Source organism: Schistocerca nitens, chromosome 2 (genome assembly GCF_023898315.1).
Source record: "Schistocerca nitens isolate TAMUIC-IGC-003100 chromosome 2, iqSchNite1.1, whole genome shotgun sequence".
Classification (NCBI taxonomy): Eukaryota; Metazoa; Arthropoda; class Insecta; order Orthoptera; family Acrididae; genus Schistocerca; species Schistocerca nitens.
The window spans coordinates 1086798094-1086822725 of NC_064615.1; the positions used below are offsets into that span (position 1 = coordinate 1086798094).

The following is a 24632-nucleotide window of genomic DNA, read 5'->3' on the forward strand; positions in this document are numbered from 1 at the left end:
TTTTAAAATTAATTGATTATTGAAGGACTCTAAGAAATGCGAGGCAGTCTTATTACATAAAAGGTGGGAACTTGCCACTCCACAAATTTCGACTGCACGGGTGACCCGAAGGCTAGCGGTGGACCAAGCCAAAAGTATGTGAAAACACCCAAAATACAAGATAAATAATGATAACTAGTCCAGTTCCTACATAGAGTGTTGATGCAGTATTTTAGAGAAGAATCTGCGGGATTTAAACCACAAACGAGGGTAATGGGGCATCATTACGCACATATTGAGAGCACGCAACAGAAATTACCGCTCTAGCGTTGCAGACACCGTGACGCTAATTCCTCTACATCTACATCTACATTTATACTTCGAAAGCCACCCAACGGTGTGTGGCGGAGGGCACTTTACGTGCCACTGTCATTACCTCCCTTTCCTGTTCCAGTCGGGTATGGTTCGCGGGAAGAACGATTGTTGGAAACCCTCGGTGCGCTCTCGAACTCTAATTTTACATTCGTGATCTCCTCGAGAGGTATAAGTAGGGGGAAGCAATATATTCGATAACTCATCCAGAGACGCACCCTCTCGAAACCTGGACAGCAAGCTACACCGTGATGCAGAGCGCCTCTCTTGCAGAGTCTGCCACTTGAGTTTGCTAAACATCTCCGTAACGCTATTACGCTTACCAGATAACCCTGTGACGAAACGCGCAGCTCTTCTTTCGATCTTCTGTATATCCTCTGTCAACCCGACCTGGTACGGATCCCACACTGATGAGCAATACTCAAGTATAGGTCGAACGAGTGTTTTGTAAGCCACCTCCTTTGTTGATGGACTACATTTTCTAAGGACTCTCCCAATGAATCTCAACCTGGCACCCGCCTTACCAACAATTATATGATCATTCCACTTCAAATCGTTCCGTACGCATACTCCCAGATATTTTACAGAAGTAACTGCTACCACTGTTTGTTCCGCTATCATATAATCATACAATATAGGATCCTTCTTTCTATGTATTCGCAATACATTACATGTGTCTATGTTACGAGTCAGTTGCCACTCCCTGCACCAAGTGCCTATCCGGTGCAGATCTTCCTGCATTTCGCTGCAATTTTCTAATGCTGCAACTTTTCTGTATACTACAGCATCATCCGCGAAAAGCCGCATGGAACTTCCGACACTATCTACTAGGTCATTTATATATTCTGTGAAAAGCAATGGTCCCATAACACTCCCCTGTGGCACGCCAGAGGTTACTTTAACGTCTGTAGACGTATCTCCATTGAGAACAACAGGCTGTGTTCTGTTTGCTAAAAACTCTCCAATCCAGCCACACAGCTAGTCTGATATTTCGTAGGCTCTTACTTTATCAGGTGACAGTGTGGAACCGCATCGAACGCCCTCCAGAAGTGAAGGAAAATGGCATCTGCCTGGGAGCCTGTATCTAATATTTTCTGGGTCTCATGAACAAATAAAGCGAGTTGGGTCTCACACGATCGCTGATTCCGGAATCCATGCTGATTCCTACCGAGTAGATTCTGGGTTTCCAGAAATGACATGATACGCTAGCAAAAAACATGTTCTAAAATTCAACAACTTATCGATGTCAGAGATACAGGCCTATAGTTTTGCGCATCTGCTCGAAGACCCTTCTTGAAAACTGGAACTACCTGTGCTCTTTCCCAATCATTTGGAGCCTTCCGTTCCTCTAGAGAGTTGCGGTACACGGCTGTTAGAAGGGGGGCAAGTTCTTTCGCGTACTCTGTGTAGAATCGCGTATTTTCAGCGTAATCATGGAGATACGGGATACGAGTGTTCTTCCACGATCGCCCTGCCTAAAACTGAACGAAATTCTACGTGGTTAACCCCTAGGTGATGGGAACAAGCACATGTGTCGCGGACACGGAGGCAACTACGGGGCTGCTGCTGGTCTCGAAGTAAAGCCTATCAAACACTGCAACGAACTGAGACCGAGTGGGCGTCTCTCAGCAGTTTTGCTACCTCCGGAGGAGGAGGTTAGTGTTCAACGTCCCGTCGACAACGCGGTCATTAGAGGCAGAGCACAAGCTCGGATTAGGGAAGGATGGGGAAGGAAGCCGGCTGCGCCCTATCAAAGGAACTATCTCCGCATTTGCATGAAGCGATTTAGGGAAATCACGAAACAGGATGGCCGGACTCGGTTTTGAACCACGCTCCTCCCGACTACGAGTCCAGTGCGCGGACCACTGCGCCACCTCACTTTGTTGTTACTTCCTGACTCCGCACACTGTGTGCTTCGTCCGAGAGGAAACGACGGTTCCCTGCAGCCAACTTAAGCGGGGACGGACATGTCGATGGTCACTTAGTCTTTCCGTCGAGGATCAGTTCGGCCCGCCCACGCACAGTTTGGTGGTCCCAGGTGTGGCTGCGTCTCTCTGGCCGCGGGAAATGTCTCGGTGCAACCGTTGCCTCGGATTCAATTCGGACTAACAACCCCTCCATTTTGTATATTTTCTGAATTAAATTATTGCTGACCTCTTGCTCCGCCCGCGCCATTCGGTAGTCCTTTACTTAGGTAAGCCATCGGTGACATCAGCTCAGCTGGGAAAATTACCGATAATAAGTAAGCATATTAAATTCGTCGACTTTTTAATTAAAGGGTCTACAGCCCCGAGCCTCCTACCACTGAACTGGTAATTGCATAAATAGTCCGAATCTGTGAGTGGAAACGCAGTTTTAATTTTGTTTCTGACTCTCTCTCTCTCTCTCTCTCTCTCTCTCTCTCTCTCTCTGCGTGGTGGGACGGGGCTGGACAGCTATAGAGACGTCGCCACGTGCTCTAAATGTCTCCGAAGGTCTCTGTGTTACAGTAGACAAAGTGTCAGACACCATAAGATGCTTCTGTAGGCTTTCATGTCAGTTGTCATGTAAGGTAAAATCTTCTAAGTTCATGGATTGCGTCATGTTCCTTTTCGTGCAATTGATGTTTCGACCCCTCTGTCCGGATCTTTTTCAACATCTTGTCGTGTATGAAAAAATCTGGAAAGGAGCATGATGCAGCCTAAGAACCTAGAAGATCTTATCTTCAATAGATGTAGATGTACAGCTATCTCAAGCAACGTCCAAATTTTATTAGCATCCAACGACATAGCAATGTATAAAATACTGTACGAGTTGGTCAACATTGCTAATATCTCGGTACAGTTCCCTGCGCTGCCAATCTAATGCTCTTGGTAATTAGAACGTCAGGGGAGACCACAACACAATTTACATTCCCACGTGCTACTCAGCAAGATATGGAACAAGCAGCCTATATATGTATGACACTGTGTACCTCCTATATGTATATGTCCCGAATACTGTTGTACAAGTATGTATACTTACTGCTGTAATACCCAAATCTGGTTCTTGTATACTATTCTCATGTTCTGTCCAATTGGTACTTACACACTGAGTTGACAAAAGCCATGAAACACCTTTACTCACATTTACAGATGGCGGTTGTATCGCGTACACAAGGTATAAAAGGGCAGTACATTGTTGACACTGTCATTTGTACTCAGGTGATTCTTGTGAAAAGGGTTCCGGCGTGGTAATGATGGCACGATGGGATTTAACAGATTTTGAACGCGGGATTGTAGTCGGAGCTAGCTGTTTGGGACATTCTACTTTGGAAATCGTTAGGGAATTCAATATCCGAATCCCACAGTGTCAAGAGCGTGTCAAGAATACCAAATTTCAGGCATTACCTCTCACCACGGAGAAGGCAGTGGCCGACGGACTTCATTTAACGACCGAGAGCAGAGTCGTCTGCGTAGAGTTGTCAGTGCTACTGGTGAAATTACCGCAGTAATCAGTGTGGGATGTACGACGAACGTATCCGTTAGGATAGAGCGGCAAAATTTTGCGTTAATGGGGTATTGCAGCTGACGACCGACGCGATTTCCTTTGCTAACAGCACGAGATCGCCTGCAACGCATCTCCTGGGCTCGTGACCATATCGGTTAGATCCTAGGCGACTGGAAAACTGTGGCGTGGTAGGGTCTGAGTGTGGCGCAGAGACCGCAAAGCCATGGACCCAAGTTGTCAACAAGGATCTGTGCAAGCTGGCACAACGTTGTGGGCAGTGGTTACATGGAGCTGAACCGATCATTGACTGCAAATGGTTATGTCCTGCTACTGGCAGGCCGTTTGCAGCCATTCATGGACTTCATGTTCCCAAACAACGACGGAACTTTTATGCTTGACAGTGCGCCATGTCACCGGGGCACAATGGTTCGTGATGGTTTGAATAACGTTCTGGACAGTTCGAGCGAATGGTTTCGCCACCCTGATCGGCAGACATAAATCCCGTCGAACATTTCTTAGACATAATCGAGAGGTCGGTTCGTGCACAAAATCCTACTCCAGCAATACTTTCGCTGTAATGGACGGCTTTAGAGGCAGCATGGCTCAGTAGTTCTCAGGGGACTTCCGACGACTTGCGTCCGTGCCAGATCGAGTTGCTGCGCTACAGCGTGCGAAAAGAAGTCGGACATAATATTAGGAGCTATCCCATGACTTGTCACCTCAGTCTATGGATGGCTGTAATACCCAAGTCTGGTTCTTGCGTACGGTTGTCGTTGAAAGGCAGACATGGATTTAGTGGGGAAGTGGAGCGGCCTGGTTGTACACTGAAAGTCGAACGCTCCTTATTACAAAAATTTATTAATTTTTAGTATTCCAACAACCTTTTTTACACATTGGTTGAACAGTCAACACCGTGCTCTACCATTTCATTTATTTTGCAAAAGACAAGTGTTAGTCTCTTGCTTTATTTAAGATTTCAATAATCAATAGTTGAACAACCTCACAACCTCCACCGAACAAGTTGCATTTCAATCCTTTGTGTTGAAACGAGAAAACTCAGACAATACTAGAAGACACTTCCACAATAATTTATAAACTAACAATTCCAGAGGACACTTGCTATCAAATTTCCACAAGATAAATCAGTCTAGCAAAAGCATTTACGAGAGTATTCGATAACATAATTTAACCAAAGCCCACGCAGAAAATGATCAGCTTAATTTCTCATACGATCATTTACAATTAGTTAACCAAAGGAAATTCAGTTTATAAAATTCAGTTTACCAAGAACAGTTACCAACATAATAACCTGAGAGCTCTCCTCTATTTCTGGGAATCACTACAGTGTGCCGATATACACAGTCCTCAAACAAGAAAAATTCCAGTGTACTATATAACCGTACACAGTGACAATAACAGAAAAGACAACCTTTTGGCAAAGTACCATGTACAGACTAACCTTACTTAAAGCTACTCAACATCTACCCATCCCTCGGACCAGTCCGACCTTTATACTACTCGTACTACACTTCTCAGGCCTGACTACCAGAAGAAAAAGTCCTTCTCGACCAATACAGCAGGTTGCAGTTCGTGCCTTATTTCCACCAAACCAAATCAACTTAGAAGATCAGCTTCACAACACAGTTCTACGAGGTTCTAGAACAAGATCACTTCATCGGATGAAACCGAAACGAGTCCTCTCGTTTTCAGTGCCCAAAAGTTCCAAAAGCGACGTACTACCTTTCTACACAAGATGGCTACACGGCGTGCCGTCTTCTTCCTCCGAACCAGCGAAAATATGTGCATGTGGCTTCCTTCACACACGCGCACTCCCAGCAGCCTCGTCCACTCGCTAGCCGTTACGCTCGTTCCCCCGTCGGAGGTTCGAGTCCTCCCTCGGGCATGGGTGCGTGTCTTGTCCTTAGCGTAAGTTAGTTTTCAGTTAGATTAAGTAGTGTGTAAGCCTAGGGACCGATGATCTCAGCAATTTGGTCCCATAGGAGCTTACCATCACAAATTTCCATTAAGCTCGCAAACCGTTCCTGCGCGCGGGGGAGGGAGGGGTTTGACATGCTTGTCCGCGCGCACTGCCTCTCTCGCTGCCGTCGCACGCCTCATCCATACCACCAAAGACATTCCATGAAGACAAACCAGTCAATCGCCCCCAGCGGAAATACGTAACCATCTAATATGATTCACTTACGTTCTCTCTAGATGGCACTCACAGACCTGCACAAATATTCAATTTTCTATCTGCAGGATTTGAAACAATTCTTACAGAACATTTTATTCCTATTTTAGTTACATAGACACTGATATGGATTGATTGGGAATATCCAAAATGTTCACCAATTGCGATTGATCATTTCTCATTGTGTTACCTATCTGTATCCTACACTTACGCGCCAAAGAAACTGGTATAGGCATGCGTATTCAAATACAAACATATGTAAACAGGCAGAATACGGCGCTGCGGTCGGCAACGCCTTTATAAGACAACAAATGCCTGGCGCAGTTGTTAGATCGCTTACTGCCCCTACAACAGCACGTTATTAAGATTTAAGTGAGTTTGAACGTGGTGTTATAGTCGGCGCACGAGCGATAGGACACATCATCTCCGATGTAGCGATGAAGTGGGGATTTTCCCGTACGACCATTCCACGAGTGTACCTTGAATATCAGGAATCGGGTAAAACATCATATCTCCGACATCGCCGCGGCCGGAAAAAGATCCTGCAAGAACGGGACCAACGACAACTGAAGACAATCGTTCAGTGTGTCAGAAGTGCAACCCTTCCGCAAATTGCTGCAGATTTCAGTGCTGGGCCATCAAAAAGTGTCACCGTGCGAACCATTCAACGGAACATAATCGATACGGGCTTTTGGAGCCGAAGGCTCACTCGTATAGCCCTAATGACTGCACGACACAAAGCTTTACGGCTCGCCTGGGCCCGTCAACACTGACATCGGACTGTTGATGACTGGAAACATGTTGCCTGGCCGGACACGTCTCGTTTCAAATTGTATCGAGCGTATGGATGTGTACGGTTGTGGAGACAACCTCATGAATCCATGGACGCTGCACGTCGGCAGGGGACTGTTCAAGCTGGTGGAGGGTGTGTAATGGTGTGGGGCGTGTGCAGTTGGAGTGATATGAGACCCTGATACTTCAAGATACAACTCTGACAGATGGCACATGCGTAAGCATCCCGTCTGATCATCTGCATACATTCATGTCCATTGTGCATTCCGACGGACTTGGGCAATTCCAGCAGGACAATGCGACACACCACACTGCAGAATTGCTACAGAGTGGCTCGTGGACTCTCCTGAAATTAAACACTTCCGCTGGCCACCAAACGTCCCAGATATGAACATTACTGTGCATATCCGGGATGCCTTGCAACGTGCTGTTCAGAAGAGATCTCCACCCCCTTGTATTCTTACGGTTTTATGTACAGCCCTGCTGAATTCATGCTGTCAGTTTCCTCCAGCACTACTTCAGAGATTAGTCGACTCCATGCCACGTCGTGTTGAGGCACTTCTGCGTGCTCGTGGGGGCCTTACACTATATTAGGCAGGTGTACCAGTTTCTTTGGCCCTTCAGTGTATGTTATACACTCCTGGAAATGGAAAAAAGAACACATTGACACCGGTGTGTCAGACCCACCATACTTGCTCCGGACACTGCGAGAGGGCTGTACAAGCAATGATCACACGCACGGCACAGCGGACACACCAGGAACCGCGGTGTTGGCCGTCGAATGGCGCTAGCTGCGCAGCATTTGTGCACCGCCGCCGTCAGTGTCAGCCAGTTTGCCGTGGCATACGGAGCTCCATCGCAGTCTTTAACACTGGTAGCATGCCGCGACAGCGTGGACGTGAACCGTATGTGCAGTTGACGGACTTTGAGCGAGGGCGTATAGTGGGCATGCGGGAGACCGGGTGGACGTACCGCCGAATTGCTCAACACGTGGGGCGTGAGGTCTCCACAGTACATCGATGTTGTCGCCAGTGGTCGGCGGAAGGTGCACGTGCCCGTCGACCTGGGACCGGACCGCAGCGACGCACGGATGCACGCCAAGACCGTAGGATCCTACGCAGTGCCGTAGGGGACCGCACCGCCACTTCCCAGCAAATTAGGGACACTGTTGCTCCTGGGGTATCGGCGAGGACCATTCGCAACCGTCTCCATGAAGCTGGGCTACGGTCCCGCACACCGTTAGGCCGTCTTCCGCTCACGCCCCAACATCGTGCAGCCCGCCTCCAGTGGTGTCGCGACAGGCGTGAATGGAGGGACGAATGGAGACGTGTCGTCTTCAGCGATGAGAGTCGCTTCTGCCTTGGTGCCAATGATGGTCGTATGCGTGTTTGGCGCCGTGCAGGTGAGCGCCACAATCAGGACTGCATACGACCGAGGCACACAGGGCCAACACCCGGCATCATGGTGTAGGGAGCGATCTCCTACACTGGCCGTACACCACTGGTGATCGTCGATGGGACACTGAATAGTGCACGGTACATCCAAACCGTCATCGAACCCATCGTTCTACCATTCCTAGACCGGCAAGGGAACTTGCTATTCCAACAGGACAATGCACGTCCGCATGTATCCCGTGCCACCCAACGTGCTCTAGAAGGTGTAAGTCAACTACCCTGGCCAGCAAGATCTCCGGATCTGTCCCCCATTGAGCATGTTTGGGACTGGATGAAGCGTCGTCTCACGCGGTCTGCACGTCCAGCACGAACGCTGGTCCAACTGAGGCGCCAGGTGGAAATGGCATGACAAGCCGTTCCACAGGACTACATCCAGCATCTCTACGATCGTCTCCATGGGAGAATAGCAGCCTGCATTGCTGCGAAAGGTGGATATACACTGTACTAGTGCCGACATTGTGCATGCTCTGTTGCCTGTGTCTATGTGCCTGTGGTACTGTCAGTGTGATCATGTGATGTATCTGACCCCAGGAATGTGTCAATAAAGTTTCCCCTTCCTGGGACAATGAATTCACGGTGTTCTTATTTCAATTTCCAGGAGTGTATTTTCGTCTTGCTTGCCCGTTTCAGTATACTTTGGATGTAAAATTTATTTTATGCTATATTCTGTCCTTTATGAAGCCTCTGTTATTTCGCGCTTTGGTACGACTTAAACTAATGTGTACTCTGAATTGTCAAGAGAAACTGTAGTGTAACGTTTCCAGTGCTGAGATGGCTGTTTGGTCACGTTCCGAGAGCCAATAAGTTTGAAAAGAAGTCAGATGTAGATGTAGTGTTGTGTAGTTAGCTGGGACACTTGTGAAGTGTGTCCTCTCGTTTGTGTTGCAGAGACTACAAGGAGCACGGCGGTCGTGGCCGGGAGCAGTCGGACTCGCTGCGCCGCGACGAGGCGACGTCGTCGTCGCCGAGTCTCAGCAGCTGGGCCACCAGCTCGTCGCCTTCACGGTCAGTGTCCGCCGAGGCATTGATCGACGCGCCCCTCTCTCCGAACGCCTTCAGTAGACTAGTCAGAACCTCCTCGCCTCTAGCATACAGGTAGACGTTGGCACCCCGTCGCATCCCGTCCTGCACCAGCCCTCGCGACGACCCAGCGTCGCCGACGAGTAACCGACCCTCCTAATACACCAGCGCTCACTACAGTCCAGTAACAGTGGCACCTTCCTGCACGTGCAGAGCAGTTAGTTTCTCTCTGGGCAGCACGCGGATTGGTGGTGGCTCTGTAGCTAAGAGTGCACTACGTTAGGCTCATGAACGCACTAGTCAAGAACTAAGTCACCCTGAGGAGACATCACGCTGATACAGTGGAACCCCGCTTATTTGGCCCTCATTATTCCAGATCATCCCCATCGTCTTTTCTTGAAATTATTTTTGACCAGATAGTATAGGTTTCCAACGGCCTTGCCGCAGTGGTCGGTCTGGGGTTGCACTTGAATGGATGATCGTGCAGATCTGTCGAGCTCTGTTGGCAAGCCCAGTGCACTCAGCCATTGTGAGGCCAATTTACGAGCCCCTTGATTGAGATGTAGCAGGCCCCGACACGAAAACTGACAATGCCTGGGGTAGCTGACCACATGTCCCTCCATATCCCCGTCCAGTGACGCCTATCGGTTGAGGATGACACGGCGGTCAGTCGGTGCCGTTGGACCTTACGAGGCCTGTTCTAACTGAGAGCGTATTGGTTAAATAAACAAATCTATGTTTATAGCACTTGTAGGTTTAGCGAAAGCATTTGACAATGTTGACTGAACTACACACTTTGAAATTGAGAAGGTACCAGCGATAAAATGCAAGGAACTGAAGGTTACCCACAACTTATACAGACACCAGATCGTATAAGAGTCGAAGGACATGAAAGGGGAGCAGTAGTTGATAAAGGAGAGAGAAATTACTGCAACCTATCGCCGATGTTATTCAAATTGTAGATTGAGAAATTTGTGAAGCAAACGAAGGAAAAACTAAAAATTTGGAAATTTGTGGTAAGATCTTATGGGACCAAACCGCTGAGGTCATCGGTCCCTAAGCGTACACACTACTTACTCTAACTTAAACTGACTTATGCTATGGACAACACACACACCCATGTCCGAGGGAGAACTCGAACCTCCGACGGAGGGAGCCGCGCGGACCGTGACAAGGCGCCCTAGACAGGGCGGCTACCCCTCGCGGCAGGAAAAACTAAGAAGGGGTTAAAGTGCAGGGTGAAGAAATTAAAACTTGAGGATTGCTAATGGCATTGTAATTCTGTCAGGGACAGCAAAGTATTTGTAAGAGCAGTTAAACGGAGTTTGTAGTGTATGAAAAGAGATTATAAGTTGAACATGAACAAAAGTAAAACAAGGGTAGTGGACCACACTCTACGAAATTTTGAGGGTAACAGGGATAAAATACGAGGAGCGAACTGTGATTTACATCTTGTAGTATAGGAACCAGACTGAAAAGGAAATGATACAGGGTTGTAGCCTACCCGCGGTCTTATTCAAACGGTACATTGAACAAATGGTAAAGAAAACCTAGGAATAGTTTACAAACGGAATTAAAGTTCAAGAGGAAGGAATGAAGACTATATGGTTTGCCGTTGACGTTTTAAATCTTTCAGAGACGGCAAACTACTAGGAAGAGCAGTTGAATGGAGTGGATAGCATCTTGAAAATAAATTGTAAGATGAATATCAACAAAACTAAAACAAGTGCAATGGAATAAAGTCGCATTAAATTAGGTGGTGCTGAGGTAATGAAATGAGACACTAGAAGCGGTAGATGTGATTTGCTGTTTGGGCAGCAAACTAAGTGGCGATGGGGAAGCAGAGCGGATAAAAAATGCAGGACGGCAACAGCAAGAAAAGCATTTCTGAAAAAGAGAAATTTGTTAACATCGAGTTTAAAGTTAAATGATAGAAAATACTTTCAGATGATATTTGTCGTGACTGTAGCCTTGTACCGGAGTGAAATGTGAATTGTAAAGAATTCAGAGAAGTAGGGAATATAATGTTTTGAGATGTGGTGCTAAAGGACAATGTTAAAGATTAGCTGCGTAGAACCGGTAACTAATGAAGAAGAAAATGAACTGATTAGGGTAAAAAAGGAATTTATGGCATTGTTTGAGTAAAGTAAGGTCTCGATTGATCGACACAATCGGAAACATCAAGGACGCATGAATTTAGTATTGGAGGGAAGTGTGCGGGATAAAAATAGTAGAGGGAGACCGACGGATAAATAGAGTGACCATCTTCAAAAGGATGTAAGTTGCAGTAGTTACACTCCTGGAAATGGAAAAAAGAACACATTGACACCGGTGTGTCAGACCCACCATACTTGCTCCGGACACTGCGAGAGGGCTGTACAAGCAATGATCACACGCACGGCACAGCGGACACACCAGGAACCGCGGTGTTGGCCGTCGAATGGCGCTAGCTGCGCAGCATTTGTGCACCGCCGCCGTCAGTGTCAGCCAGTTTGCTGTGGCATACGGAGCTCCATCGCAGTCTTTAACACTGGTAGCATGCCGCGACAGCGTGGACGTGAACCGTATGTGCAGTTGACGGACTTTGAGCGAGGGCGTATAGTGGGCATGCGGGAGGCCGGGTGGACGTACCGCCGAATTGCTCAACACATGGGGCGTGAGGTCTCCACAGTACATCGATGTTGTCGCCAGTGGTCGGCGGAAGGTGCACGTGCCCGTCGACCTGGGACCGGACCGCAGCGACGCACGGATGCACGCCAAGACCGTAGGATCCTACGCAGTGCCGTAGGGGACCGCACCGCCACTTCCCAGCAAATTAGGGACACTGTTGCTCCTGGGGTATCGGCGAGGACCATTCGCAACCGTCTCCATGAAGCTGGGCTACGGTCCCGCACACCGTTAGGCCGTCTTCCGCTCACGCCCCAACATCGTGCAGCCCGCCTCCAGTGGTGTCGCGACAGGCGTGAATGGAGGGACGAATGGAGACGTGTCGTCTTCAGCGATGAGAGTCGCTTCTGCCTTGGTGCCAATGATGGTCGTATGCGTGTTTGGCGCCGTGCAGGTGAGCGCCACAATCAGGACTGCATACGACCGAGGCACACAGGGCCAACACCCGGCATCATGGTGTGGGGAGCGATCTCCTACACTGGCCGTACACCACTGGTGATCGTCGAGGGGACACTGAATAGTGCACGGTACATCCAAACCGTCATCGAACCCATCGTTCTACCATTCCTAGACCGGCAAGGGAACTTGCTGTTCCAACAGGACAATGCACGTCCGCATGTATCCCGTGCCACCCAACGTGCTCTAGAAGGTGTAAGTCAACTACCCTGGCCAGCAAGATCTCCGGATCTGTCCCCCATTGAGCATGTTTGGGACTGGATGAAGCGTCGTCTCACGCGGTCTGCACGTCCAGCACGAACGCTGGTCCAACTGAGGCGCCAGGTGGAAATGGCATGGCAAGCCGTTCCACAGGACTACATCCAGCATCTCTACGATCGTCTCCATGGGAGAATAGCAGCCTGCATTGCTGCGAAAGGTGGATATACACTGTACTAGTGCCGACATTGTGCATGCTCTGTTGCCTGTGTCTATGTGCCTGTGGTTCTGTCAGTGTGATCATGTAATGTATCTGACCCCAGGAATGTGTCAATAAAGTTTCCCCTTCCTGGGACTATGAATTCACGGTGTTCTTATTTCAATTTCCAGGAGTGTATTTGGAGATGAAGAGGTTTGTACAGGATAGACTAGCATGGAGAGCTGCATCAAATCAGTCTTCGGACTGAAGTACACGACAGTATAGGAGGGGTTTTTTAGCTTGCCACCGTAACATGACTACAGGGTTCGATGTTGATTTCTCCAATCCACACGTCGCTGAATTAATATGCTACTGAAACAAATGTTTTGATGCAAGCGGCTGACAGATACCCTCCGTCCTCCTCCAGTCCCTTAGTTATGATGTCTGAGGGAATGGAATATACCGTAATTGTCGTCTCGCACGTACCTACACTATCGCTTTCACTGACTTTAAATTACAGCGACCAATGTTCAGTATGCGCTTTCGATCATCAGTGAGGAGGTTCCCAAAGCGGGCATACCAGTCTCTTAGTGTTGTAACCGCGTCGTGCTTTTGTAGCAGGGACATGTGGCCTCTGGTTTCATATCCACAAATTCGCAAAATTTGAGCGACAATGATCCGTACGCGTACAAGGTACAGTGAGAATCTATTAATAGCCAGGCAGCACTGAGTTATTAAATAACAATGTAATAATAGCCGCCCTATCCCACAATTTGCTTAGTGATACAAATTTTCAAACAAAAAGAAACAAAAAACGCTGCAATTGTTCTACAGAAGTACTTCACTATTTATGAACAAGGCCATATAATGCACAAATGTACATAATCATAGTAAAGCTGAAGAACGATTTCTTTTACCAGTTCAGAGTAAGCATGTCTACATACATTTGTAATGACCATCCCATGCTGCTAGAAGATGTGTACTTGCTCAGAGAGAGAACTGCTGCCCAACTGTAACGGTTCTGTGTTCATTCCTTTTTTTCTCATGAATCTGTGGTTTGTTGTGGCACTGTCTTTCATTTCTTGCACCTGGAAGTGTTTGTCACCGAGAGAATTCACGCACATGCTTTTGCTAATAATAGCAAATGCTACTCATGTGTTATAAATGTTTTTATTACATACTGTCTTGTGTAAATATTTAACTATGTTAAATACCACTGTTTTATCTCACGTGTACAGATTGGATGTAAGTAAAATAACGGTGTGGAAGCATTCCTTCAGGGCACTGGCTGAAAAACCAACGCACTGAAAATAATCTGCTAGATAATGATTGATGTCAGCGCTTTCTGATCGCCGAGGGTTACACTGATGTGTGTGCGTGTATGCTAATGCTACGTTTTAACACCCTAATTTGTGCCCATGTCTACATGCGTGGTGTCTGTGTGTGTGTGTGTGTGTGTGTGTGTGTGTGTGTGTGTGTGTGTGTTTGTGTGTGCGTGTGAAAGAGTTAAGAGAGTGAGAGAATGTGTGGGGCGGATGATGCAATTTGTCTTGCCTATCTTAAGGCTCGTGAAATACACTCTTAAGACAGAAAACCGAAGCGCCACGAAAGAATTATCCGAATGGGGCGGAAATCGGAATATGTGATGTAAATGTTCAGACAAATAAATAAGTACAATTTCAGAAAAATGGATGATTTATTAAAGAGAAAGAGTTTCACAATTTGGGCACGTCAGTAATGCGTTAATCCACCCATGGCTCTTATGCAAGCAGTTATTCTGCTTGCCACTGATTGATAGAGTCATTGGATGTCCTCCTGACGAATACCGTGCCAAATTCTGTCCAATTTCCATGAAGGGATTGTAATGCGTACACGAGTACATCGTATATAACATTGGATACGTCTGTTATTTTACAGTTGATGACTTACACGTGCTGGGGTGATTTTCATCATAGAAACAGGGGAAGCAATAATTTTATCGGTCTATTGCTCACGTTATTAACGCCGCATGTGTACAATTACACGGCTGTTTTAAAGTTTCTATAGAAAAACAAACTTGGTTTACATCCACAAAAGGTTCTCCTTCATGGCGCAGTTTGTTAGCAAACCACGCAAAACGCAAAATTTCGCCAAGTATTGGCTAGTATAGCTGGTGATGTGCGAGTAGTATGGAATGTAGTTTGATGCAGTCTTCTCCGAAGTAAAAATGAATCTAAAGGAATCCTGTCTGCTTTAATTAAAGTCGCTTCTTGAAATGTCAAGTGGAGACCTCTTGGACGCTGTAAATACGATCCTTTTGCAATCTCAATTTTTTCTTTGGCTCTCCTTTCTATGCCTCTTACGAAAATATTAATAAATACAGTACAGGCTGTTTCCGCAATAGCTTGCAAAAATGTAACAGGACATAGAGGATCCTCCACTGAACAATTTCACGTAGGGAACTTCGAGTCGGAGAAGCCACCTTAACAAGATAATAGAAGTAAATTCACAGTACTGTGTACTTTTTTATTTACATTACTTACAGTTAACCGTAAATACCATCATTGACACAATGAACATACAATTTGTACTGTATCTTACAAAATGTACTGAGACACACGGCCGCAAGCATGACGGCGAACCAGAGTCTTACGCACCCTGACAAACACCCATAGTGGTGTTTCGAATCACAACACAGGCACCTACAATTCTGGCAACTAATTCCATCTCGATGTCCACAGGGGTCTCATACACAAGTGACTTTAGATATCACCATAGGGAATCATTAAGCGGCCGGCCGGTGTGGCCGTGCGGTTCTAAGCGCTTCAGTTTGGAACCGCGTGACCGCTACGGTCGCAGGTTCGAATCCTGCCTCGGGCATGGATGTGTGTGATGTCCTTATGTTAGTTAGGTTTAAGTAGTTCTAAGTTCTAGGGGACTGATGACCTCAGAAGTTAAGTCCCATAGTGCTCAGAGCCATTTGAACCAATAATTAAGCTGATTCAGATCAGATGATCTCGCAGGCCATGGAATAGGACCTCACCTTCTTATCCAACGATCAGGAAATATTTCGTAGTAACAAGGCTCGTCCTCCTCGTTTCCTTGCAGGAAATAACGAATGTACATGTAAATAAACAGCAAAGTACACGTAAACTTGTACGCGTGTTAGTTTTAAATAAGCTGCAAAACAATAATGCTAGACAATGCGGTAGACTAGACAGTTAAGGTGTCCTCTCCGACTCCAGATTCCTTACCTCAAATTGTTGAGTGGAGCATTCTCGATGTCCAGTTAACATTTTTGCACGCTCTTACGAAAACATCCTGTATATTGAGCATTCTCTTGGTTTATTTGCGGTGTAAGTAACATAAATATTGGATATAAAAAAAAGTTTCCGCATATGTACTCGATCCCATGGCTCTCGGATTACCTATCTTCCCGCTGCGCCTGCCTCGGGCATGGATGTGTGTGATGTCCTGCCTGGAAATTATGATAACCTTAATGACGCAAGCCTCGCCTGACCCACGCCAGGAAAAAAAAAAAAAAACATCTCTTTTTCTGAACGCTTGGCCATCTGAAGGTCCCACTCGTGTCGCTTTCACTTGTGACCAAGCCTTACATATATCATAAATGTCGACGAGTAGACGCACTCACGTTGCTAAAAGTCCTAATATCTCAAACCACAAGAGCAGCATTATTATCGATAAACAACAATGTCAACAGGCCACGATCTTGCTGCTGTCAAATTCCGACAGGTAGCCGGTAAACATGTCTCCTTATTACCTAATACCATCTCCTCACAATCAAACAACATTCGCATGCGCATTATGAATGAGAAACCTGCTGTGTAATCTTTCATTATATGTAGAAAGAAGGCACTACTACTTACTTTGCACGTTCGCACTGAAATGCTAATCGTTTGCATATCGAAGCATTTGGAGCACTTCACGCCAGTTTGACGTTTGTTGCAGGTCACTTTCATGGTGGTAAAATTTTACTGATGAGCATTGTAGTGTAGTAATTTGCAGCTGTGAGTCCATCCGCGAGTAGTCAAGGAGGTCACAGAACATTAAGCGAAAGTACTGCTATTGACGATGCCCTTAGGAATGTCACAAGCTAATGCGTTCGTCGTTCTGGTGTTGACTGGCGGGGTTGCACCTGTAGTGACGACATATTGCGCAAGACGCTCATGCAAAAGCGTGCCCACTGGCTGCGCTTGCCAGATGCACTTTGGAGGCCGCTCTAATTTCTCACAGACGTGTGTATCTCTTGCGCAACGTAAACGACCGGCAGGAGTCTGCGGTAAACTATTCCGCGGTTTTTAATTGTTTGTACACTATCTGATCAAAAGTATCCGGACACCTATTATTGGGCATTAATATGGAGTGTTTCCACCCTTCATGGCGGACTGAATTCTGCTGGGGACAGTTTCAGTGAGGTATCTGCCTGTAGAGGAAAGCAGCCCAGTCTTCCTCAAGAGCCGAATCAGAGAAGCTAATGATGTTGGGGATGTCTCGAGCGAAGGCTGTATTATAACACATTCCAGAGGTGGTCTATTGGGTTTGGGACACCTCTGAGCAGGCCAGTCCATTTCACGAATGTTATTGTCAACAAACCTGTGCCTAACAGATGCTGCTTTGTGACCGGATGTACTATCATGCTGATACAAACATTAGTCGAGAATAACCGAATGAAAACAATCGATTCGGTTGGTTGTTCGAAAACAGTTGCTTTATTCACTTACAGTTTTTCATATTTGTTGGATTATTCATTCTATCTTTTGAGCGAAACCAGCCGGTGGCAGCAACCAAATGAAAACAATCGATTCACTGGGTGACTGTTTTATGCATCTGTTGGACTATTCACTCATTCATTTCATTCGAGCTAAACCAGTCTGTGAGTGCAACAGAATGAAAACAGTCGACACAGTTCGATGTCGTTTGGCACATTGACTGAATTATTCAATCTTGCGTTTCTAGTGAAATAAGTTTGTAGTTTTCTGTCAGTTGGAAATTTGTGGTAAGGTCTTATGGGACCAGACTATTAAGATCATCGGTCCCTAAGCTTACGCACTACTTAAGTAACGTAGACTAACTTACCTTAAGGACAACACACACACACCCATACCCGAGGGAGGACTCAAACCTCTGACGGAGGGCCGGCCGAAGTGGCCGTGCGGTTAAAGGCGCTGCAGTCTGGAACCGCAAGACCGCTACGGTCGCAGGTTCGAATCCTGCGTCGGGCATGGATGTTTCTGATGTCCTTAGGTTAGTTAGGTTTAACTAGTTCTAAGTTCTAGGGGACTAATGACCTCAGCAGTTGAGTCCCATAGTGCTCAGAGCCATTTGAACCATCTGACGGAGGAAGCCGCGCAAACCGTGACAAGACGCCTTAGATCGCGCGGCTACCAAGGGCAGCTGTCAGTTGGACCAAGTGTTTCTTCTTTCTATTGAAATAACTCCTTAGTGTTTTAGTCGAGTAACCTATCCAATCATTCTTCTGAGTGAAACCAGTCCGTAGTACTTCCATCAGTTTAGCTAAAGCAGTGTTGTTTAACTGGGATACACATATAAGGCGTACGCCAAAGTTAAAATAAGCCTTATGGCTGATCAGCCAACCTGTTGTTGTTGTTGTGGTCTTCAGTCCTGAGACTGGTTTGATGCAGCTCTCCATGCTACTCTATCCTGTGCAAGCTTCATCATCTCCCAGTACCTACTGCAACCTACATCCTTCTGAATCTGCTTAGTGTATTGATCTCTTGGTCTCCCTCTACGATTATTACCCTCCACGCTGCCCTCCAATGCTAAATTTGTGATCCCTTGATGCCTCAAAACATGTCCTACCAACCGATCCCTTCTTCTAGTCAAGTTGTGCCACAAACTCCTCTTCTCCCCAATCCTATTCAATACCTCCTCATTAGTTACGTGATCTACCCACCTTATCTTCAGCATTCTTCTGTAGCACCACATTTCGAAAGCTTCTATTCTCTTCTTGTCCAAACTGGTTATCGTCCATGTTTCACTTCCATACATGGCTACACTCCATACAAATACTTTCAGAAACGACTTCCTCACACTTACATCTATACTAGATGTTAACAAATTTCTCTTCTTCAGAAACGATTTCCTTGCCATTGCCAGTCTACATTTTATATCCTCTCTACTTCGACCACCATCAGTTATTTTACTCCCTAAATAGCAAAACTCCTTTACTACTTTAAGTGTCTCATTTCCTAAGCTAATCCCCTCAGCATCACCCGATTTAATTTGACTACATTCCATTATCCTCGTTTTGCTTTTGTTGATGTTCATCTTATATCCTCCTTTCAAGACACTGTCCATTCCGTTCAACTGCTCTTCCAAGTCCTTTGCTGTCTCTGACAGAATTACAATGTCATCGGCGAACCTCAAAGTTTTTACTTCTTCTCCATGAATTTTAATACCTACTCCGAATTTTTCTTTTGTTTCCTTTACTGCTTGCTCAATATACAGATTGAATAACATCGGGGAGAGGCTACAACCCTGTCTCACTCCTTTCCCAACCACTGCTTCCCTTTCATGCCCCTCGACTCTTATAACTGTCATCTGGTTTCTGTACAAATTGTAAATAGCCTTTCGCTCCTTGTATTTTACCCCTGCCACCTTCAGAATTTGAAAGACAGTATTCCAGTTAACGTTGTCAAAAGCTTTCTCTAAGTCTACAAATGCTAGAAACGTAGGTTTGCCTTTTCTTAATCTTTCTTCTAAGATAAGTCTTAAGGTTAGTATTGCCTCACATGTTCCATCATTTCTACGGAATCCAAACTGATCTCCCCCGAGGTCCGCTTCTACCAGTTTTTCCATTCGTCTGTAAAGAATTCGCGTTAGTATTTTACAGCTGTGACTTATTAAACTGATAGTTCGGTAATTTTCACATCTGTCAACACCTGCTTTCTTTGGTATTGGAATTATTATATTCTTCTTGAAGTCTGGACCACCGACCTACTATTGAGACCACCGACCTACTATTGATATAAACTTGTCCAGGCGATAGCAGCGTCACCTGACGAGGAATGGCTGCTAGTCACACACGTATGGTGCATGTAGTATCAGTGAGCGTGCTGTCCGTATGTAGAATGGGGAAGGCTCGCGATCTGACTGAGTTTGACCGAGGGAAGATTGCGATGGTCCGGAGGCTCGGCGCAAGCATTTCGGAAACTGCGCGACTTGTCGAGTATTCGAGGAGTGCTGTGTTGTATGTCTTCAACACGCGGTGAAACCACATCCAGCCGTCGTGTGTTGGGCGGCCACCCCTCATTACAGACATCTGAGTCGTAGGCGGGCAGACTGGTAAAACAGGACAGGCGGCGAACTGTGTCGGAACTAACATCAGACTTGAACGCTGGGCGGAGTACAACAAACAGTGCACTCAATACTTCTAACGATGGGCCTCTGCAGCCGACGTGTTAGCAGCACGACATCGGTAATTACGACCGAAATGAGCACGTGGCCATCGACACTGGACGCTGGCGCAGAGGCAGAGCGTTGCATGGTCTGATGAATCCCAGTACGAGGGCTATGCCGAAAGTTTTTAGCAGCCCGTAAACCGTAAGGCGGAGGACAATGGGGTGTTTTCATTCGAAAGAGCGATGTTTTTCGACCTTGGGACGTGCGCGCGCAGCCCCTGGCTAGCGGTGATTCCCCCTTAGCGCGGTAAGAAAGCACAGGTTGTGTTGAGTCGGAGACGGTGCAGGATGGACCTGTCGCGCCGCGACTTTCGCGCCATGATTTTTTACGATTATAAAAAGGGTTTAAGTGCCGAAGAATGCCATTCTTCTTTGCTGCGTGTTTTTGGTGAAGCTTCCTCTTCCAGGGCCACAGTTGGAAATTGGTTTCGCGAGTTTTCGAGGGGTTGGCAGTCAATTGAAGATGAAGCACGTCCCGGTCGGCCAGCAACAGCTGTGACTCCTGAAAACATTGATGCTGTGAGGAAAATGATCAAAAAAGATCCACATTTTACATTTTGCGACATTGAAGGGACCCTAAATATTGGATCAACAGCAGCACAGACCATCGTTCATAGTCACTTAGGCCTTACTAAGAGATGTGCCCGTTGGGTGCCACATTCCCTGACAGAAAGCTAAAAGGAGGCGAGAGTGGACTAGTGTCGTTTCTTGCTCGAAAAATTCAATGGAGGGAAGTCCCAAGGCACCTACAATATCGTCACAGGTGATGAAACGTGGGTCTACCATTGTGACCCTGAAACGAAGAGACAGTCTTCTGTGTGGTGCTTTCCAGGGGAGGAACCACCCACAAAAGTTCAACGAAGTCGGAGCTCTGGCGGTGGCAACTCGTTTCACAAAGATCGGGCATCTCGCCTCTGTGACCTTGAACCCATGACGTACAGTCAATGCTGAATGGTACGTGAACGATTGTCTTCCAAACGTCATCGCCACATGCAAGTCACAGCACCCAAAGTCCAAGAGTGGGCACCGTCTGCTGCATCACGACAATGCATCTGAGCACAGGGCTGCCAGAACGATGGACTTTCTGGAGAAGGAAAAAGCTCGAGTGTTACCCCATCCCCCCTATTCACCTGACGTGGCCCCCTGTGACTTATTTCTGTTCCCTAAGACTAAGGAAAAAATTCGAGGGCAGCGGTTTTCATCAGATGAAGAGGCCATTGCAGCGTACGAGAGTGCAAAAGAAGCTTGGTCTGACACATTTTCTAAGTGGTTTCAGAGAATGGAAAAACGTATACATGCTAATGGAGAGTATTTTGAAAAGTTGTAAACGTTTTTTTTTTGTTTGTTTTTTTTGCAAATAAATTTTTCTCACACATTCTGCTAAAAACTTTCGGCATAGCCCTCGTATCTTCTACATCATGGCAATGAGAGGGCACAAATCCGTCGTCTTCGAGGGGAACAGCTGCTTGTCACATGTACTGCGGGACAGAGTCAAGTGGCGGAGGCTCCATTATGCTACGGGGAACGTCCACGTAGGCATGCAAGGCTCCAGTGGAGCTCGTGCAATGCACCATGACGGCGAAGGAGTGTCGTACACTGGTTGCAGACCACATACACCTCTTCGTGAAGATCATGTTACCCTACGGCAGTGGCATTTTTCGAAAAGATAATGCACCATGTCACAAGGTCAGGAGTGTGATGGACTGATTCGAGGCACAGAGTAGTCTATTCCAATTGATGCGCTGGCTCGCCAGATCTGAACAAGAACTATCTGGGACGTGACTAAATGTGGCGTCAGACTTCATCTCCTCCCCCCCCCCCCCCGCCCCCCCAAGGCCTCCTTTTGCTTCCATGCAACGTCACGTCGCCCCTGTTATTCATGCCGTGCCGGCTATTTGGTAGTTCTGGCTGGTCAGTATACATATTCTTTTAATTAAGCACTGAATAGACTAATTCTTCTTTTCGTCATTTGAGAGTGATTAATATGTAGTTGTGGATTAATCTCTTCCAGATGCGATTGATGCGTAATTAACTGAGGTGATTTATCATTGGACGTACAAAATCGAGCATAAAAGTTCCCTCAGCAATATGTGATGAAGAAAGGTAGATTGCCAAATATTATCGACAGTTTACTTTCAATGTTACTGAAAACCTGTGATGATATCCGTTAGCTAAAAAGTCATTTGAATCTAACCCTTAAACACATATTGAGGCACTGATTTCTGTGGAAGGTAAATATATCGTGCAGAAAGTTGCGTTACTCGTTATTTATGTACAAATCATACCCATGTGTATGTGTGTATTGAATCGGCGATGCGTTTCGGATAAAGTCTGTCTCATCTGTTCGAGATAAGATAAAGCAAACATGGGTAAGCGGTGTATGCCGTACACCAGCGAGAGTATGTAAGGGTTAAAATAAGACTTAAGTTTTTACGGCAGTTGAACCCTACTGTATAATGCCAGTGATACTGAAACTTGATTTTGCCGCTAAATACAGTGAGCATTTGCTGGACATGCAGCGCGCAGTAAACAAGAAAACTTGTTGATCTGCAATAATTTAAAGAAACATGCCTCTGTATTGTTGAGCCGTGCATTACAATGACTTTCCAGTTTATGCAACCCATAACAATAAATAGTGAACTGTAGGATACTTCTTGTCTTCGAGCGCTCCTGTTACGTCTTTGAATGGTTCCAGAAACGTCATGACTTCTGTTGCAGATTCATTGTCATAAGCATTAAGTTTTGTCAGAGGCGCCCTTTTCCGCAAGTATTTCCCTCATTTTTTATTCTTCCTAGCTATAGACTGTAACATTCTAAACAAGCTGTTCCATCTAGCATCTAGCCTCCGTTTCTTCGAAAAAAAAAAAAAACAAGGGTCGTCAGTCCCCTAGAACTTAGAACTACTTAAACCTAATCAACCTAAGGACATCACACACATCCATGCCTGAGGCAGGATTCGAACCCGCGACCGTAGCGGTCGCGAGATTCCAGGCTGAAGCGCTTAGAACCGCTCGGCCACACCGACTGGCCCTCCGTTTGTTGCTTAAAGCTTATATCCGATGAATGCACATCACCGGCTTTCTTCATGAATCGGACAGTGTCTTTGGCAACGTTGATCAAGCGATGAACCTCATTTTTCAAATAATCGTCATCGAAAACGTGTTTCTGGATTGTGTTAGAAAGGTGCGGGGAGGATTGCAATGCGTTGCGTATATGAGCGCCTCAAGCTAAGTAAGTGAAATCTTGTTAAGTGCTGAGGATTTACTCCAAAATTAAGTAGTGGGTCCGTAATATGGCTCTTAATAAATTCACCGTATATTTTGTTCTCTGTCAGAAAGGCGAATTGTTGCCAGTACCACGTTTCACAATGTCTTGTATTGACCAACAAAGAATGCAGTAACGTATGTGGATGTACATGCACTAACATACGAGGGTAATCCCAAAAGTAAGGTCTCCTATTTTTTTGCTGTCTACAATGGTTTACATCAGTTCACAGCTTGAACATTTAGCTGTTTTTCGACATAATCACCATTTCTGTCGATGCATTTTTGTAGACGCTGTGGCAGTTTTTGTATGCCTATGTCATACCAGCTCGCCGCCATGCTGTTTCTGGACTCAATTGTCACGGGTGACGAAACCTGGGCATACCACTTTACACCTGAGACTAAGCAACAATCACGCCAGTGGCGACATCCTTCTTCGCCAAAGCCGCGGAAATTCAAACAAACACAGACTAAGCAACAATCACGCCAGTGGCGGCATCCTTCTTCGCCAAAGCCGCGGAAATTCAAACAAACACAGTCTGCCGGTAAAGTCATGACAACCGTGTTTTAGGATCGGAAAGGGGTATTGTTGGTCGACTTTATGCCCACTGGGACCACAATTAACGCTGAAAAAACTCAAACGGGCAATTCAGAACCGGAGAAGAGGAATGTTGAGCAAAGACGTACACATTTTCCAAGACAACGCTCACCCACACATCGCTCGGCAAACCGTTGCTCTCCTGCAACAGTTTCAGTGGAACATAATCACGCACCCACCCTATAGTTCTGACTTGGCGCCCAGTGACTATCACCTGTTCCCTAAGTTAAAAGAATATTTGGCCGGAAAGCGATTCAGCTCCGACGACGAGGTGAAAGAAGAGGTTCAAAGCTTTCTGAACAGCATGGCGGGGAGCTGGTATGACATGGGCATACAAAAACTGCCACAGCATCTACAAAAATGCGTCGATAGAAATGGTGATTATATCGAAAAATAGCTAAATGTTCAAGCCATAAACTGATGTAAACCATTGCAGAAATAAACAGATCTATGTACTTATAAAAAATAGGAGACCTTACTTTTGGGATTACCCTCGTATGTGGATGTACATGTACAGTTGCACATGCATTTACGTTGATGGCAACATACTTGCC

At 46.3% G+C, this 24632-nt stretch overlaps 1 protein-coding gene across 1 annotated transcript in view; it reads left to right on the forward strand.

The window, feature by feature from the left end:
- LOC126237483 (uncharacterized) overlaps window positions 1-24632 on the forward strand; it is a 461878-nt gene that overhangs the window by 161279 nt on the left and 275967 nt on the right. Inside the window, exon 3 of the mRNA XM_049947630.1 lies at window positions 9145-9261. Within this exon, the coding sequence (XP_049803587.1) occupies window positions 9145-9261 (117 nt within the window). The remainder of the gene's footprint in view (window positions 1-9144; window positions 9262-24632) is intronic.